The sequence below is a fragment of the Gavia stellata genome, chromosome 13 (assembly GCF_030936135.1).
Source record: "Gavia stellata isolate bGavSte3 chromosome 13, bGavSte3.hap2, whole genome shotgun sequence".
Taxonomy (NCBI): domain Eukaryota; kingdom Metazoa; phylum Chordata; class Aves; order Gaviiformes; family Gaviidae; genus Gavia; species Gavia stellata.
The window spans coordinates 4,125,081-4,141,530 of NC_082606.1; the positions used below are offsets into that span (position 1 = coordinate 4,125,081).

The 16,450-nt window shown below is 43.2% G+C and overlaps 1 protein-coding gene across 1 annotated transcript in view; it reads right to left on the bottom strand.

The window, feature by feature from the left end:
- Nucleotides 1–6,517, bottom strand: part of PSTPIP1 (proline-serine-threonine phosphatase interacting protein 1) — a 56,725-nt gene extending 50,208 nt beyond the window's left edge. Inside the window, exon 1 of the mRNA XM_059824010.1 lies at nt 6,485–6,517. Coding sequence (XP_059679993.1) covers nt 6,485–6,517 — 33 coding nt within the window. The remainder of the gene's footprint in view (nt 1–6,484) is intronic.
- Between the last annotated feature and the right edge of the window lie 9,933 nt (nt 6,518–16,450).

The following is a 16,450-nucleotide window of genomic DNA, read 5'->3' on the forward strand; positions in this document are numbered from 1 at the left end:
TTTTCCACCACTTTGAAGAAGTACTAACTCCATTTATAGTAAGGGAGCAATTCTTTGGGGAACTGAAAAGCTGTTGGGCTCTAGATGCATATTTTCAACATTTCATTATTTTTTCTTAACCTTGACACCCTGAGCAACACTGAGTGATCCCTGTGCAGAGCCATGCGGCTCAGCCCTCACCTCATCCCAGCCTCAAATCCCCAAATTCTTACTGAACAACACAGTGAACTTTGTATGTTATTGAACTGTGTTTGCCGAGAAAAGTTGTATTAACAAAACCTACATTAAACGGGAGATGAAACAAATATTTTCTGTACCATCTGCCAGCCAGAATCTACCTTGCTGCAGTATGGCATGAAAACAAAACCAGAAAAGGGTCCTTTTGAGCTAAAAGGAGCTGAACAATAACAACAACAACAACAACAAAAAATCTGTTTATGAAGCAGCCTAATTTGCCTTCCATACAAGTATGCAGTGAGTGTAACTGGATTGAAATTCAGAGTCTTCCACTGTGCCTGCAAAGCAGCGCAAGGTCAGTGTCCCCAGTCAGTGACTGTAAACTTTGAAGAAAGAGAAGCGGTGCAGCTCTGCTCTGATGCATTGCAGGAGCGCAAGCCTTGTGGGAGGAAAGGGATGGGTCGTGAATCACCCAGTCCTGCAAGGGAAAAAATATGTTGAAGTAATATTCACAGGGAGAATCTGAAATTCACCCTGGAGAATCTGTTGTGGGAGGAGAGGCTGAGAGAGCTGGGATGCTCAGCCTGCAGAAGCCATGGCTAAACGTGTATCAATACCTGGTAGGAGGTAGTAGGGGAGACGGGGCCAGGACTTCTCAGTGGTACCCAGTGACAGGGCAAGAGGCAATGGGCACAAATAGAAATTCAAGTTCTCTTTAAGCATAAGAAGGCGGTTTTTTGCTGTAAGGGTGGTGAGACACTGGAACAGGTTGGCCAGGGAGGTTGTGGTGTCTCCATCTTTGGAGATCCTCAAAACCTGGTGCTGGGTGAGCTGCTGGAGCTGGCCCTGTGCCAACCAGGGGGTTGGCTGGACCATCTCCAGAGGCCCCTGCCAGCCTCAGCTATTTTGTGACTCTACCATCAGAAAATGCACCTCAACAGGCTGCTTTAGCAAACCAGAGGACACCCTCTTTGATCTTTGCGTGAAGTGCTGTTACAGATCCACAGGATCCGCTTCAAGCCGTGTATGACAAATACTCGTTTAACTCTAGGTGGTGTTCATTAGACGTGTCTGTGTACGTGCGGGTGAAAAGAGAGTCGATGACTCACCTATTCCATATTTAAAATGCGTACTCATGGCACAGTTAAAGTTGGCATAAATAAGAATCCTCCTTTCTCTGAGCCCAAGTGAAACCAAACAACTTTTGCAGAGCAGGACAGATCAAAACAAACCAGACATATCTGTGTAAAAAATATTAACGAAATTGTCACAGTGACTTCATCAATCAGTCAGTTTAAGCAATCAAAACCCCTAGATAAGGGACTTAGTTGCAGAATGGTCATCAGAAAATTTTAATAAAAAGTGATTACTTACCTGCCTAATTATTTTCAATCACTGACCTAAAATGAGCTTTCTGGAAACCCATTAATCTGCCTGGTCTGGAAAGCCTTCTGTGGCCTTAGGACCAGCCCACTGTGTTTAAACCTCCCCCAGATACTCTTCCTCCTTGTAGGGAAGATGTTCAGCCTGATGTGCCACATGCAGGCAATAGCTGAGCATATAACCAGAAGTTGTGAACGTAAAAGTCTAGTCCTTCCACTTGAGCTCCTCACCAAGGAAATGAACCACCTCGAAAATGCTGTACTTGGTTCCTCACAGACCCTCCTAGGTGCTATTTTAGGAAAACATTGATGTGTTTGCCTCGCTATCAATATCTGCTGGGAGTGCTAGTTCATTTGAGCTTCATTTTAGCTGTTGTGCTCTGCTCACAAATGATTTGTGAAGCACCAGTGTTTCCTTAGCCACAATTCATGAGGTTTTCTACTTGTGATTTCCTATGGTTTCAATGACTGTCGTGAGATTGCACTCCCCTTCACAGGTGCTTCTCACTGCCCCAGTGAGCTAAGTGTCTTTCCCAGATAGGCTAGGGGAACATAGGAAGAAATTACATGTAAAAAAAGAATAGTGCAGCCGCTTCCGTGGAGGTGAAGTTGACCTCGCAACAAACAGAGACATCAGCTGGGCAATCGGTTCAACTTTTCCAAGTTGGTTTCCCCTTTATTCCCCATTTCCACACACATCCACCAGTGATGACTTGCCCTGGATGTAAGCAGGGCCACAGCCATACATCTGCCTCAAGTCACGCTTTCTGCAGTCCAGAGGGATGCAGTACCTACCGACAACAGAGCCTGGCTGGCTGTGCGCCCGCGTGCGGTGAGATTATTTATTTTAATTTGCCTTGTGTCAGTAGATACAGATGCAACTGGCGCAATCCAATTCAAATGAAACTCGGTGGGGAACCACTTGCAAAGCTGAGATGCCAGCACGAAAGGTATGGCAGCCACATCCTTCCCTGCCCGAGCTCAGCCGTGCCTCGGGCGCAGGGGCTGGCAGGAGCCCTCCCCAGCCCAGGTTCCTCCCTCCTGGCAAACCTGCCCACGCTCACTTCCTTCCCACGGACCTGCTTCAAAACAACAGGCCCTGCAAAACTTAACCTCTACAGGAAAGCAGGGTAGCTCCCGGTATAAAAAAGACTTCCCTTTTTGAGTAGAACAGTTGATACTGTATTTCTTCAGTACATTGCCTAGTAAGTCTAGGAAACAGTTTTACTGTGACTTTTATGATCATCTCTGCACCCTTGTACTGCAGTTAAGAGTCTCATCAGGAGTTAAATTATTTATGAAACTAATTACATCTTTTTGGCATATATAATACACCATTGTGTGAAAAAGCTACAGTAACAGCTGAGAGGTTCACCTACGAAGTCAACTTTGCTTTGAACCTGATGTAGAATATAGCCTGAAGTCAAAACAAGATTAAGAAAGCATTTTGTTTGTAACAGGCTTTTTATCTTAAGCACTTCCGTGGCTCGAACTGCTGTAGTGTCTGATCTTAATCACAGGTACGGCATAGGCAGGAATGTGGCTCACGAGAAGTCCACAGCAGGGCAGGGAGGCAAGTCTTGCTCTCTCATGGTCAAGGCCTGCACTGTATTTGCTGGCCCGTATCTCCAGCTCACTCACACTTTTAAATCTGAGCGGTGAGAATCCACAAGCCCTGAGCTCATCCCACAGCTAAGATCGAACAAGCACTTCACACTTTACAGCATTATTTTTTTTTAAATCCTAAGCACCTTAGGAGCCCATGACACATTTTCAGAATTTTGAGTTTGAGTCAAAGCTGCCCGAGGGAGTAGATTTGCTCCCACTCAATTCTGGGCACTGTGGAGCCTGCCTCAAAACCAAACACCTCCTTTGAAAGTCTTCCTCATTCCCCTCTCCCAGGTGGGAGAGGCAAAGCCAGGAAATGGTGCCAGTAAGCACCTACCTACTGAAATAGCTGCATTTTACAAGGTTGCAACTGGAGTGTAGAGCAGCGTGTTGGAGAAAAACAAAATAGAAGGAAAAGGCAATAACAAGAATTGCAGAGGAAAAGCAAATGATGAGTACTGGAACATAGAAGTGACTCCGTATTTGTGACAGATGGGGAAAGATTTTCTTGGTTGGTGGGTTTTTGTAACAAAAAAAGTTAATGTTGCTCAGATCTCTGTCTATTAACATAACCCTGTTAACATGAAACTCAGCTGGTATCGCAGACGTGCTCCCCATCAACATGGGAGTTTACCTACCTGTCTAATGTGGTGCTAGAGAAGACAGGTAACGTCTGTTACATTTGTACAGCAACCCAGCAGAATATTAATCCATTAGCAACTGGCCTGCGCTGGCTACCAAAACCTCTTTGTACTTTCATCTCACTAATATTTTCCAAAAGATATTATCAGAGGCTAGAAAACTTCTGTGAAGAAGCTCATTTTAATGGAGGCTTTGAGCAACTTTGCCTTAAACCATTACAGAGTGTGTGGAGGATATAAAACCAAAAATTTTAATTTAAAAAGATACTGGTTTTAGCCCAGGCCATGCTACAAAGAAAATTAAAAAAATAGCACAAGCGTGAAACTTTAAGTATAGTACTATCACTGCTACATTTAATAAGAGAAAAGAGAGATTAAGTCAATGCTACATTTAATAGGAGAAAAGAGAAATTAAAACTTATACCTGTTATGAGGAACAGTTTGCGTTTTCCTGAAAGACACCCTGTTCTTATGAAGTTTGAGGAACTTTGGGGAGGAATGAATGGTGCTCTTTCTCTGCTTGTTGGGGAAGATCTGCTGCTTTTAGGGTTTCTTTACATATTTTACATTGCGATAGGTACTGAAGAACCTTCTGCCTATCCATAAGTTTACTGATGGTAAGAGCAGGGAGGTGTTGTTTAGGGTGTACCTCGTCCGGGTGAGTTACAGGGAGGGGGTGCAGCGGTGTCCGCAGGCAGGTCTTAGAGATCAGGGATCTGTACTGAGTGATCTGCTATGGTGCAAATATAGTTTTTGGGTTTTAATCATAAGGACAGTTTCCATTCAGAGTACAAAGGGAATATAAAGGAGGTGCTTGCTCACTGAAGCAAACAGCTCAAATGCATTTCCCTCTCGCTAATGGGCATGACAGAGCCTTATGAATGCAAAAATAATTGCTGATCTTGTCATTTGGGGGGCAAGCTGTACGCTTTTGCCGCATTGTGCAATATCCTGTAAGTTTTCATTTTACAAGACTTCTTATTGCAGAGCTAAAACTACCATCCTGCAACCGGATATATTTCTGCCCTGTTAATCAAGTTTGGTGATACAATGTTGCCAGCCAAACAATATAAAAAACAAAGATGCTTTCCTTCAAGGAAGGTGTTCGCTTCAAAGCTAAGCAAGGATTATAGTCTTGGTAACGTGACTAAGCGCAGGAGAGAAGTTTAGGGAAGAAGAGCCGCAAAGAACTGACCTGGCCAGATTGTTAATTGCCTTAACGCTACTCGAGTCTGTGGAGTACGCCTGATTTATTCTTGCTGAAGACCAAGACCTTGAAAAGTAAAGATACCGAATTCGGTAGAACCGAATACCAGTTTTAAAAGTCAGATGGCACGGTTCTGAAGGAAGCCCAGAAATGCAAAAGCTGAAGCTCCCAGGGCAGCACTGGCTCGCAGTTGTGTCGCACCCTGTGCATTAGACTATACAGTTAGTAGCTGTATACAAGAGGAGGCACGGAGAATCTCGTGTAGGTGTGGTCGGGCACAGTTAGCATTAACATCATAATTAACTGTGTATTTCCTCATTACTTTTTCTTATTTTAACTGTTCAAATCTGGTACTAGAGTGGGGGTGGGGAGGGCTTCCTGGAAGTGTCGGGAGGAAGGTCGTTCACTGAAATGTGTTCCTGCATCTGCCCATCTATTTCATACCAAGAAAGGGTTTACCGTGAAGGGCGGGTGGATAGAAAGAAAGCACAAGCAGCAAATATGCCGTGAAGGGGCTGTTCTACTCAGCCTGATAGGAAAATGGCAGGAAGAATTCATATGTCTTCATGTCTTTCTTTAAGTCAATGCTGGAAAAAAGATTGCCCAGACAAGAGGCAACCATGTAACATCCTGTTTACCCAACTTTGCAATGTTAGAATTTTGTCATTGGTTTTTGGTTTTTTTTCCTTAAAACCTCCACTCCAGAAGCAATTGCAAGGGAACCTCAGATTACCCTTGAGGGAGAAATGACTAGGGTCTTTTTACCTTGTAACTGTGGAGAAAGAGCTTTGAAAACAAGACACCAAAAGGTTCTTCAACCAAAAGTCAGGTAACAAGAACTACTTGTTTTAGTATTCCCTGTTTTTAAGCCAGCTGTGAGTGTTCAGGCTTAGTTCTCGAGAGTCACTGCTCGTTCTTTCTACCTGTGCTGCTGTATGACCCCTGGGGGCCTGCACTCCTCGTGCATGCCCTTCTGCACCTAAAAGCGGGCATGGACTCTGCAGGTGGCTGAGCAATAGCGTTTTGCAGGCAGCTGGCTGGCTTTGCTCTACGAGCAAACACGAGAGAATTCAGACTGCCATTAGCAACAGTTCACCTGCTGAGGGGAGCCACTCCTAAAACTGAGGACACTCACTGCAAGCAAGTGCTCTTAGGACTATGAGACAGACAAACCCATGTCCCTTTCAGAAGTGGTTTCTGGACCTAGTGCAGGAATTGGGAATGTCAATCGTTTTGTGTGGACTGGATGTATTCTTTACAATGCATCCTTCTGCCTAGGATCAAAGGCTTATACTACCAAACAGCATGTTTTCGCTTGGAGACAAATTCGGGTTTTTACTAAAGTAAATTTAGAACACAGAACAGGATTAAATTAGTTTTAAACTATATATAGAACCAATCTGTATTTGAAAATATTTTTAAATACAATTATATTGAATATAGGAAACACATAGGAAATGCTCACTTACCCAAAATGCATCTTTAAACTGCAGCTGTGTCATTATTATCACTCTGTGGAGGGGGAGGAATCCTTCAGCAAGTTCGTTCTCGGATGAGAGCAGCAGCAGCCACAGCACTGAGCCTCGTTGCTATACCCCAGCCAGGGCAGAAAGCGAAGCACATCCACAGACCTGTCTCTTCGGAAGCCAAGCTGGTGAAAAATAGCATTGGGCAGTTCCAGGCAGCAATGATGACCTATGGCTGCGAAGGGACAGAGGGGAAAAAAAGCTCTTGCTCACACACAGAGACATGCATGCACTCAGCACCCTAACCCCAAACCTGTTTCTCTTCTGGTAAACAGTTAATATTGAAATGAGGAAGCAAGGAGATGTCAAATGATGTCAGGCTGCTCCTTGCCGTGCCTGCATGTGAGCGGCTGGCAAATAAAAAAAAAAGAGAGAGGGGAAAAAAAAAAAAAGAGAGGGAAAAAAGAGAGAAAAAAAAGTAGTAAAATTCAGTGATACTATTTGACCAGCTACAGGAGGAGAGAGAGCAACTAAAATGCACAGGAAACCAGCACAATACAGAGATAAGCTGTGGAGGAAATTAGAGTCAAATTATCCTATAACGCTGTGGTCTTACAAAGAGAAAGAAGCAAAAGAAATGTATGTGCCACATTTCTCCAGTCCCTTCTGGGGTTGGCAGAGGCCCATGTATTTGCATGTGGGAAGCGTAGCTCAAAGTTGCATTTTGCAACTGAAAAGGCTTTTCGGGACTCCAGTTAAATGAAGAACACTGTCGAGCGTGCAGGTGTCTGCACGCTTTTAGATACCTGTATGACTATATAGAGAAAATTTCTCATTTGCATGCCCTCATGTGAAAGATTATATGAATAAGCAAGATATGTGAAATCTAGAAGTAAAATCTAAACCCTTGAAAAAACTAGTGATAGGAGAGCTAAGAGTTTGTACGCACCAGGCCCTGAAGTGAAGCTTCACAAACAACTGAACCGGCAGTGCGCCCAGCACCACACCCAGCACACCGCCGACATCGAGTGTTTCCGACAGCTAGTTAAATAAGCTAACCCATCTGTTACAGCGCAGCTGCAAATAATCGATAATAAGGTAATATGTCTAATGCTTCCATGAAACCCTTTTCAAAATACCTGTCCTACGGGTGAGGTTGCCTCTGTTCACCTCCTTAGGATGTTTTTAGGATTCTTAAATATGTGTTTTTAAATGCTCACTGGCATTTTCAGAGGATAGGAAAAAAAGAAAAGAAAAAAACTCCTGCCGTGATTGCCTATGCAAAAATGTTTCCTTCCACACCAAGAACGCATCAGGACTTACTTAGCTATAACTAACTAACGTTGCTCCTGATGCCTGGTTGTTGCTTTTTCTAACTGTCCCAGCAGTACCAGCCACACGGGCAGATTATTTAGTGGTGAGGAAGTCTCACAACTGCACTGAGCTCCGAGATCTGCACAGTGAGATCTGCAGCAGCTGGGGGCTAGAGTTATCAGTAGTCACGCCATGAGCAGTTTGTAGCTGGTATTTTACAGAATTGGCAAATTTCCTTCCTGGTGGTCTGAAGAAGACAGGGAATGTGCAGACTTTGAAAGGGAAAATGAAATGCGAGCAAAGGAGGGCAAAAGAGAGAGTTTGCAGGGCCAGGGGTGTGAAACTGCTTTGATTGTCATGAGCAGCAGGAAAAAAGCATCACTGCGTGAGAGCGGGAGAGGGAGAAATGTGAGGATTCACTCGCAGAGGGGGCTGAGGAGGAATGAGTGAAGCTTTCTTCAAGAAGGGAAAATTCTCTGAAAAAATGTATTTTGAGGGCATGGGCACTAGTCATAATACTTGATCTGTAAGCAAAAAACCAGAATCTTTTTAAGAATGTTTTATCTCAGTCTTTCTAAAACTAAACGTTTCCTCTTACTATTTCCAAATTACAGCTTTGTTTTGAAACAGAGAGCTTTGCTGCTGTTGGGGTTCATAAAAATGCATTGCGTGCATTTTGGCCCTCCAGAATGATACGCTACTTTCTCATTATTTTTAGTTTGGCCTCCAACCAAAAAGCCAATGATTTGATTGAATCTCACGCTGAGCTCTGTGCCTGCAACTGTCCCACCCAACAGCACTGGGGGTAGCACAGTCACTTCCCTTGGGAGCAGCCAGGGATGCCTCTATACACCATAAGCACGGGCAGTTAGCTTTGCGCTGTGGATGCGTTTATCTCTTACTGTTGGCTGCAGAAGAGCCTGTGTTCCTAGTTCAGGTATTTTGATGAGCTGTTGGAAATTAGCTGGTGTGAGTGGTAGCCCCTGGCTCTGACGAAGCAGAGCTGTTGGGCAGACACTTGATGTGGAGCCGTCACTGCTCACGCGTCCCAGTGTTGCTGGATTATGTCCAGAGGGTGCTGTGCCTTGCAGGGGTAGTCAGGCTTTGCAGGGCTCTGGAAGAGGGAGAAAATTACCTCAATTTTGCAGCTGAAGAAACTGAAACTTACAGCAAACAGTCCTGGCAAATATGTCAGTGGTAGAGGTGAAGGCCCGGGACGGGGTTAGTGGGATGCTGACGAGGGAGCCTTCTCCGGGTGGTTGTGCTTCGCAGCTGCCGAGGCGCGAGTAATGCGTTGTCAGCCAGCCGTGCCGGCATCGGGCACAGAATCCACAGCTGCACGCTCTCTGCACGCAGCCACACCACCTCTGCTTGGCCAAGGTATAAAAGCATTGTCTCTGCAGCTGGTAAATAGCTCTCTGCAGAGCCTTGCGTGAATCTCCCTGCTGCACTGGCCGTGACTGGGGTCAAGGAAACTGGTATAGGATTATTTTCCTTTTCTCCCATAAGCTGAAGCACCAAAGAATACCTAGATACCTTGCAGTGGGCATCTACTAAATTTATGCTGAGCTGGTCTACTACAACTGCTGGTTTGTAGGATGCAATTACTTGTTGTAAGCTTGTATCATTTAGCAGAGCTTGAAATAATACCCAGAAATAGCATCCAGAAATAGCAGTTCCCGCTAGCTGTCTTACTTATAAGACACACCAGCCTCCTGACCGCTCCAGAAGCTCATCTTTGTCCCTTTCCCAACCAAATGTATCGGGGTAGTCCTGTGAGTCTTTTACAAAACTCTCACAATGAATGCTGCGCGTGGAATAGGAGCAAGACAACACGGCGCTCAGTTCTTCAATGCTGTATCTCATGATTGGGTAATTATTTTGATGTGAGCGGCTCAAGGCCAGAAAGGCTGAGCCCGGGAGGGAGCTCTGCGGGGCTGAGGGAAGGGGAGTAAAATCAAGGAACCTTGCTACGCTACTGTCTGTTATAATGCTATCTACCGAAACCACCTTGAACTTGATGGAATTTTCCCCTACGAAATAATTATATAGATACATTTGTGCCAAACAGAAGCATTTTCAGTGGGTGAGGGAGGGGTTTAGGCTATTGTCATCATAGCGAGTGGGACTAGGGTGGCAATGACAAGTGATCATCAGCCAGTTGTTCATCTATTTGGTTATTGACAGGCTGGATGCTTTGGAAACCTGCAGGGCCTCTCATCTCCCCTTCCTCAGCCTTTTAACGTGGCTTTTCGTCTAATCTTTGCATACAGCTCCACTCAGAAATTCCGAAGTGTCAGTAAGAAGCCTTAAGTGGAACACTTCCCCGACAGCCACTGCAGCTCCCTTCCCACCGCTGCTCTGAAAGGTTAAAAATCAGGTTTTCTGTTTGATAAGTCCAAGAATCGGTCTTCAGGCCAGGGGGGTTTTCCCAGTAATTAAATTGTTTGGCAGCAGAATGTACCATTGGAATCTGTTCTGTAGTGGAAAGTGATGAAAAGTCTGATTTTTTTTTTTAAAAACAGTTCATATTAAAACCCCTCAAATTTTGACGTGCATCAGAATGGAAGTTTCATTTCATTTTTATTAACTATATACTGACTTGTGCAAAACTTTTTATTAGGGGTTTGGGTGGCAGTTTTGCACCTGACAGTAGTTAAAATATGAAAATAGCGTCTACAAACAGGGTCATGCTCATCCGGGGCTTCAAGCAAGACATTCTTCACAGTTAATGTTTCTGCTTTTGGGTAGTCTGATGGAGTGGACAGTAAAGCTTTTAGTCTACACAGGAACAGGGTAAGGGAGTCTATGAAAAGTATTAAGGCAGTATATAAAGAGATGCTGAATACTCAGATAATTCAGGTATTAAGCTGGTTGTATTTTTCAAATCTCCTCAGGTATGTTGTGGTCCCTTGGAATCATTGTTTGTGAAATGTAAACGGAGAATAGAAGGCACTTCTGCAGTCCTTCAAAGCCCCTCTAACAATGACATCTAAGAGATACGGCTTCATGACGATTGCTGTTATACAGTCATGTTCAAAATTAAACCAGTCCAGCCTCTGGTGTCTTACTGATCCTAAAGCCTGGAGACACCAACAGCAATGAAACCACCTCCAGAGGAAAACCGCAGCTAACATATACAAGCGTTTTAGCTGGTTAGCTGCGCCTGCCGTTTCTATTTCCATACAAACGGCTATCCGAATTTCAATGCGTGAAATGTTAGGGGCTTTCAAATTATCCACAATGGTGCCAATTTAAAAATTTTTAAATCACCTTGCCTTCTGTGAGGAGCCAGTCTCTGTTCCCATGGAAACAGAAACAGCAGCCGCCGAGCATCGAGCATCGGCTCGGTTTGTTACAACTCCTCTGAACCCATCTATGGCTGCCGGCTGAAAGCTGATTCAGGGTGCTCCAGACCCTACGACATCAGCTCTGTTTGGTCCTGAAACATGCTCCCTTTCCTTCTTTTAGCAGGAACTATTTGAACACCCTTCCAAAAGCACTGTTTCACAGTGCAAGACGGTCCTGCTGGCATTTTGCTTCAGTAAAATTGACAACTAAGCTAAAGATTAATTGCATAGACTACGTTCTTAACTGATATCTAGCATTTCATAGCAGTTTCCTTTTCACTGAAAGGTGGACCCAGTCCCTGATCTTTTACCTAAGAGAGAGATAATTGTAGTCTTCACCATAATTATGAGAACATGAATAGATTTCCTCTAAAATTAACATCATGATACTCTGTATACCCTAAAATTACTGTTCGTATCACAGAAATGTGGGGTCTTTTTGTGCTTGGTACGTGTTTAAACATGGTTAGCTACCATCCTTACCCCTGAAAGCGTTTCAAAGACAAAAAAGGGAGAAGAGGAACTGTGGGAAAGTGCAGTGTCACAGGAGGCTCGATTAACACGAACAGTATCTGGTAGTTCTTCAGAGAGAAGTATAACCACTTTGTGAAAGGGAAAATGAAAAGATTGGGGTTTCTGTCTCCCCTTCTTGTCATAACTTCAGGTGCCTGCAGAAAGATGCTTTTTATTTCTCTGACATCTTTTGTATGTTTTACCAACACGCTTTCTCCATCCCATTAATTCAAAGGAAATCGCTATTCATTTGCACGTATTGCATATTCATTAGCCAAGTAGGCAATGCCTGCAGTGCTGAAGAGGTTTCCTCTTCTCGGAAAGGACTCTTTGAATACTGCGGTTCGGGAAAGAAAGCAGGCTTCAAGTTCACAGAAACATTAGACAGAAGTTTAGGGTATGCTTTGCAAAAAAGCAATCTTACCTGATTGCGACTGCAGGGGGTACACACACAGGCAACAGCTGCTCAGACTGGCGTTCGCAAAGACTTCATGTTTTGTGAAAAATCGTGGCATTTTTAGTTAATCTCAAACCACTGGACCTCTGTCCAAAATGTTGCATCTCCAGCAGGTCCACCTCTGTACAAAATGTCCCTTCTTTCGTAACACAGTGAATTGTTTAGCATCGGGGGCGGCAACAGTTTAGATGCCTTCAGCATATTTTAGCAGGTATGCTGAATATTTGCTCATTTAGAAACATCACCAATTGTTTTATAAATGTTTTTCTGAGTACGAATGCAAAACTAGCAAGTCAACAGCAAACGTCTGAAAGATCTTTTCAAAAATCTTTAAAAAGGAAAACTTTCCTAGATAAATTGTTTGCATGTTTATTATTGTAAACAGTGTGAAATATTAAAGTGTAGCTGTTTTAATTTCCAGACAAATGAGTTGTTTAGTCTCAATTAGCACTGTAATCCTCCACCTGTTTGAGAAAACGCGTACTCAGATATTTTGCCGCATACTCCTACCACAATAGCTAGAAAGAGGAACAGGGAACCGCTAAAAGCATTTGTAGCGTTTGTGCTTTTTGCAGACCTGAAGTGCCAGAAACACTGGTCAGCTGAAGCCCACGCACACTTCAGCTAGCTAAGTGATTATGCCGATGTTTAACATTGCTCAGTCTTGTTTTTCCACTGTTGTTACTATCGAAAGAAAGGTTTATTACGGGCTTTCTCAGAACAATTTAACTTTTTCTTTGCTTATAGAGAATTCCTTGTGGATTGTTTATTCAGCTTCTTCCTTTTTGCTTTGATAGATCAGCAGGGCTGGTAAAATAACATTCTTCATGAAGTATTTCTTACGCCTCCATTCAGAGACGTTGGTACACATCCATGTGAGCAACATTTATGCAGCACAAAGGATTCTGCTTTAAGGACCAAATTCTTGTGGGATTACCCTTTAATGTGACTTTTCTTCTTGTGAGAAGGGCACAAAGCACTTCACGTGGGGCACTAAGAAGGTATATTTGTATATATGTGTTAATATACATGTTATAACAAGAATAACTTCTACCTTAAAACCAACATTAAGATCAGTGGTCACCTTCTGAGAGGTTTTTCTTGTTACTTCTAGCAAGCTCTGGGTTTTTTTAAGACAGAGGAGGTGAGGGTAGCTTGGAGTTGGAAATGCTGCATGCTCAAAATACCTTATACAGAGAAATAAACACACCTTGCCAAATGGTTTAGATAGATCACTTTGAACAGGATTATTTGTGCCTCCTGGTCTGTGCAAGGCAGGTCTCCCCTTCAACCTCCTGCTCTAGGCTGGGCTAGCTTCAAAGTTGGATCACATTGCCCAGGACCTTTTTGAGCTGTCTCCCTCCAGGGTGGAAATCCTTCCACTGCCTCTCTGGGCCCGTTTCACTGCTTAACGACCACTACTGTGAAATCTTCCTCTAGTCAGAATTCCCCTTGCTGGAACTTGTCACTGTGGCCTCTTGTTGCTCCGTTGTGCACCTCTGAGAAGTCTGGCTTCTTTATAGCAGCAATGTAATTTTGCTTGTTCTGTCACCCATCCACTTCCCCTGAGATAAGCTGTGCTTTTGCTAAGATGTGTTTTTGTAGATACTACATGTATGAGCTGCTTCGTGGTCTGGAAAACTCTGCAAATCTAAGCTCCCTAATATTGATAACTTCATCTACTTGCCATCATATTATTCTCCCTGTCCCCAGTTCACCTGACATTTTTATATGCAATATTTGTTTAGAAATCAAATTCTGCTAGATCCTTGATTTTATAAATGGAAGGATTTTGGAATAAGCAGAGGAATTCTGTTCTCTTTATTGAGTTTAGCTTGTATTTGTTCCTCTGAAAGTCTCTCTCACTTAGACATCATTCAGAGAATCATCCTAATGCATATTCCTACAGAGCTGGGGACTGCCTCTGAATTAGGGTTATCTAATTTTGAGGATGAGAACAAGGTTACCTTGCCAACAAGAATGCTCCTCAGCCTCTCTCTAAGAAACCTGGGTGGTTATTACATGGAGACAAAGTGCTTTTACTAGCTTTGATATTTGAATTGGGAATATTCTGCCCGTGCTGCTTACAAAGTGAGATCAGATTAACAGGCCAGAGACCTTCAGTGCAACGTGCTGAAGTAGGATGCCTCTTCACCTCAAACCGCCTTCACCTTCACCATCTCTCTTTTTATTCTTCCTGTAAGTCACAGCTAAGGTTTCAATTCTGAGTTTGATCTTTTTGGGTTTTTTCGGATTGGCTGTTTTGAGCTGTTCCCGCTGACCATAACCTGAACCGTGCTCCTAAAACTTCTGCAGGTAGAAGTTGCGCAGCTTAATTGAATAAAAAATAAAAAAAGGGGATTCTGGGATGAAACGTCACATTAGCTGAATCTGCTCTTGCTTTCTAAAATATCCCTGCAGCCTGTTCGTGTTTGTTTGGTGAGGTTTGTGATCAGTGAGAAAATGAGAGAAGAATCAAAGCTCCGATAGCGGTGAGACAGACAGGAACAGAGAGAGACTGCCAAAGTATTATGTCCCTACGAAAGAAGGCACAAAGAGTCCCCTAGTTTCTCAAAGTCTGTCTTCTTGGCTATCACAGTAGTCTCTGCGGTGTGTGTCGCTGGAGGAGGCATGGAGATGCCTAAGGAAGAACAGGATTCTTTAGTAGGCCATTACGAGGTCTGTTTGGTCTGCAGGATACAGCGGTTGGAGGCTTTTTCAAAACAAAGCCTCAGTTTTGCATGACAGAACAACAGCACAAGACACAATCCTTTGTTCCAAAACATCTTCATGTTTGAGCACATGTGGTTATAGCTAAAGTTTGGGTGTTGCGCCAAAACTTCTGTAAAACCTGGCAGGGGGGAGGGAGCCACCAGGCGCTGCTCTCAGCCTTCACCAAACAGAGAAACTCTGATTTTTCTACAATGAATAGGGCCAAGAGGAAGCATAAAGACCAGGCTAACCTGGTTTACTTTGCGTATGACTTCTGCAGGCTCTGGTAATCCCTGATTCAGTACCAGTAGCTCCTTCTGTAACTATATAGAACAAATTATGCCACGCTGGAGTGCTGAAAATCTCTGCTCTGTCTCATTAGAACTAAAGTTTCTACTTAATTTCTATCTACAGTGAAATAGGTATAAGTTCTAAGAGACACTTTTGCTTCATTGCACTTTTTCTCAGTATAGTTAAAAAAATGTGAGGTAAGGGACTCTGTCAATGCATAACCCTGAAAATACTGGAGCTACTCTCACATAGAGTACTTGCACAGACAGCACTGAATGCAAGTGGTGGATTGCCAATTTGGGCAGCCTAAACGCTGGATTAAACTATCAAAAACCACAAATCTTTCTAAGATTGTGAAAGCACTATTAAGCTTCTAATCCTGAAGTGAAAGAAGCCCGATTTTAGAAACATTATCAAGAGGTCCACGTTAATTTACTCTAGGAATTACAGAAACGCTGAACAGAATACAACAACAATATTAAAGGATTGAGTTTAGCACTTCTCCAAATCCGCATTTCAGTTACATTAACAATTATATTGTTTCCTTTTGAAGTACTGGGCTTCTGTGCCCATAAAATTACATTAAGAGCTGCAAAGTGAGGAAAGCTGTAGTTCTATTGCTGTCTTACAGTGAGCTAAGCTCTAATAATACCCGACAGGATTTGCTTACAGAAATGTTAAAATAAGCGATAAATTGGCTGTTTGGCACAGGCTCCAGGACGCGGGCCATGTCAGTGCTGCGCTCTTCGGTATTTTACTAGCCTTGCTATACCTCTTCTCATTCTTGGATTACACAAATTACTGCAATCCAGCAAATCACTTTGAGCCGAGTCAAAGAGCAAAGGGCAGCAGCATCCTTCCAAAGGCATTCTTTCTTGTTTCTCCTCCTTTTGGAAGCTGGACTTTCCAAGCTGATGATGACATTTTTAATACGGAGTATGCAGTTGAACCTCTCATTAAGACTTGTTAAAAAATGCCATAAAGGATAATAACAAATGGGCAACTTTGGGTATATTTCAAACCAACAAAGATGCCAACAGCTGTTTTAATATTCCTGGACACGCTGGGTTTAATTATACTTTATTTTTTTTTTAAATCAGATCCCACACCAACATGGCAATAGTTGTACTCACATACCCAGGAACCAAAATGAACAAATATGGGTAGGAAAAAACGCAACCACTAAAATTGAAAAAGCATTTGGAATTTTTATCACTCTGATATCTAAAAAAATACAGTAAAAGTATATGTAGTTGTGTTCTGAATCAAAAGTGCTAGCCTTCTGATGGTGATACTTCAGCACTTATGTCAAAAGGAATTTCCTGTTTGTTC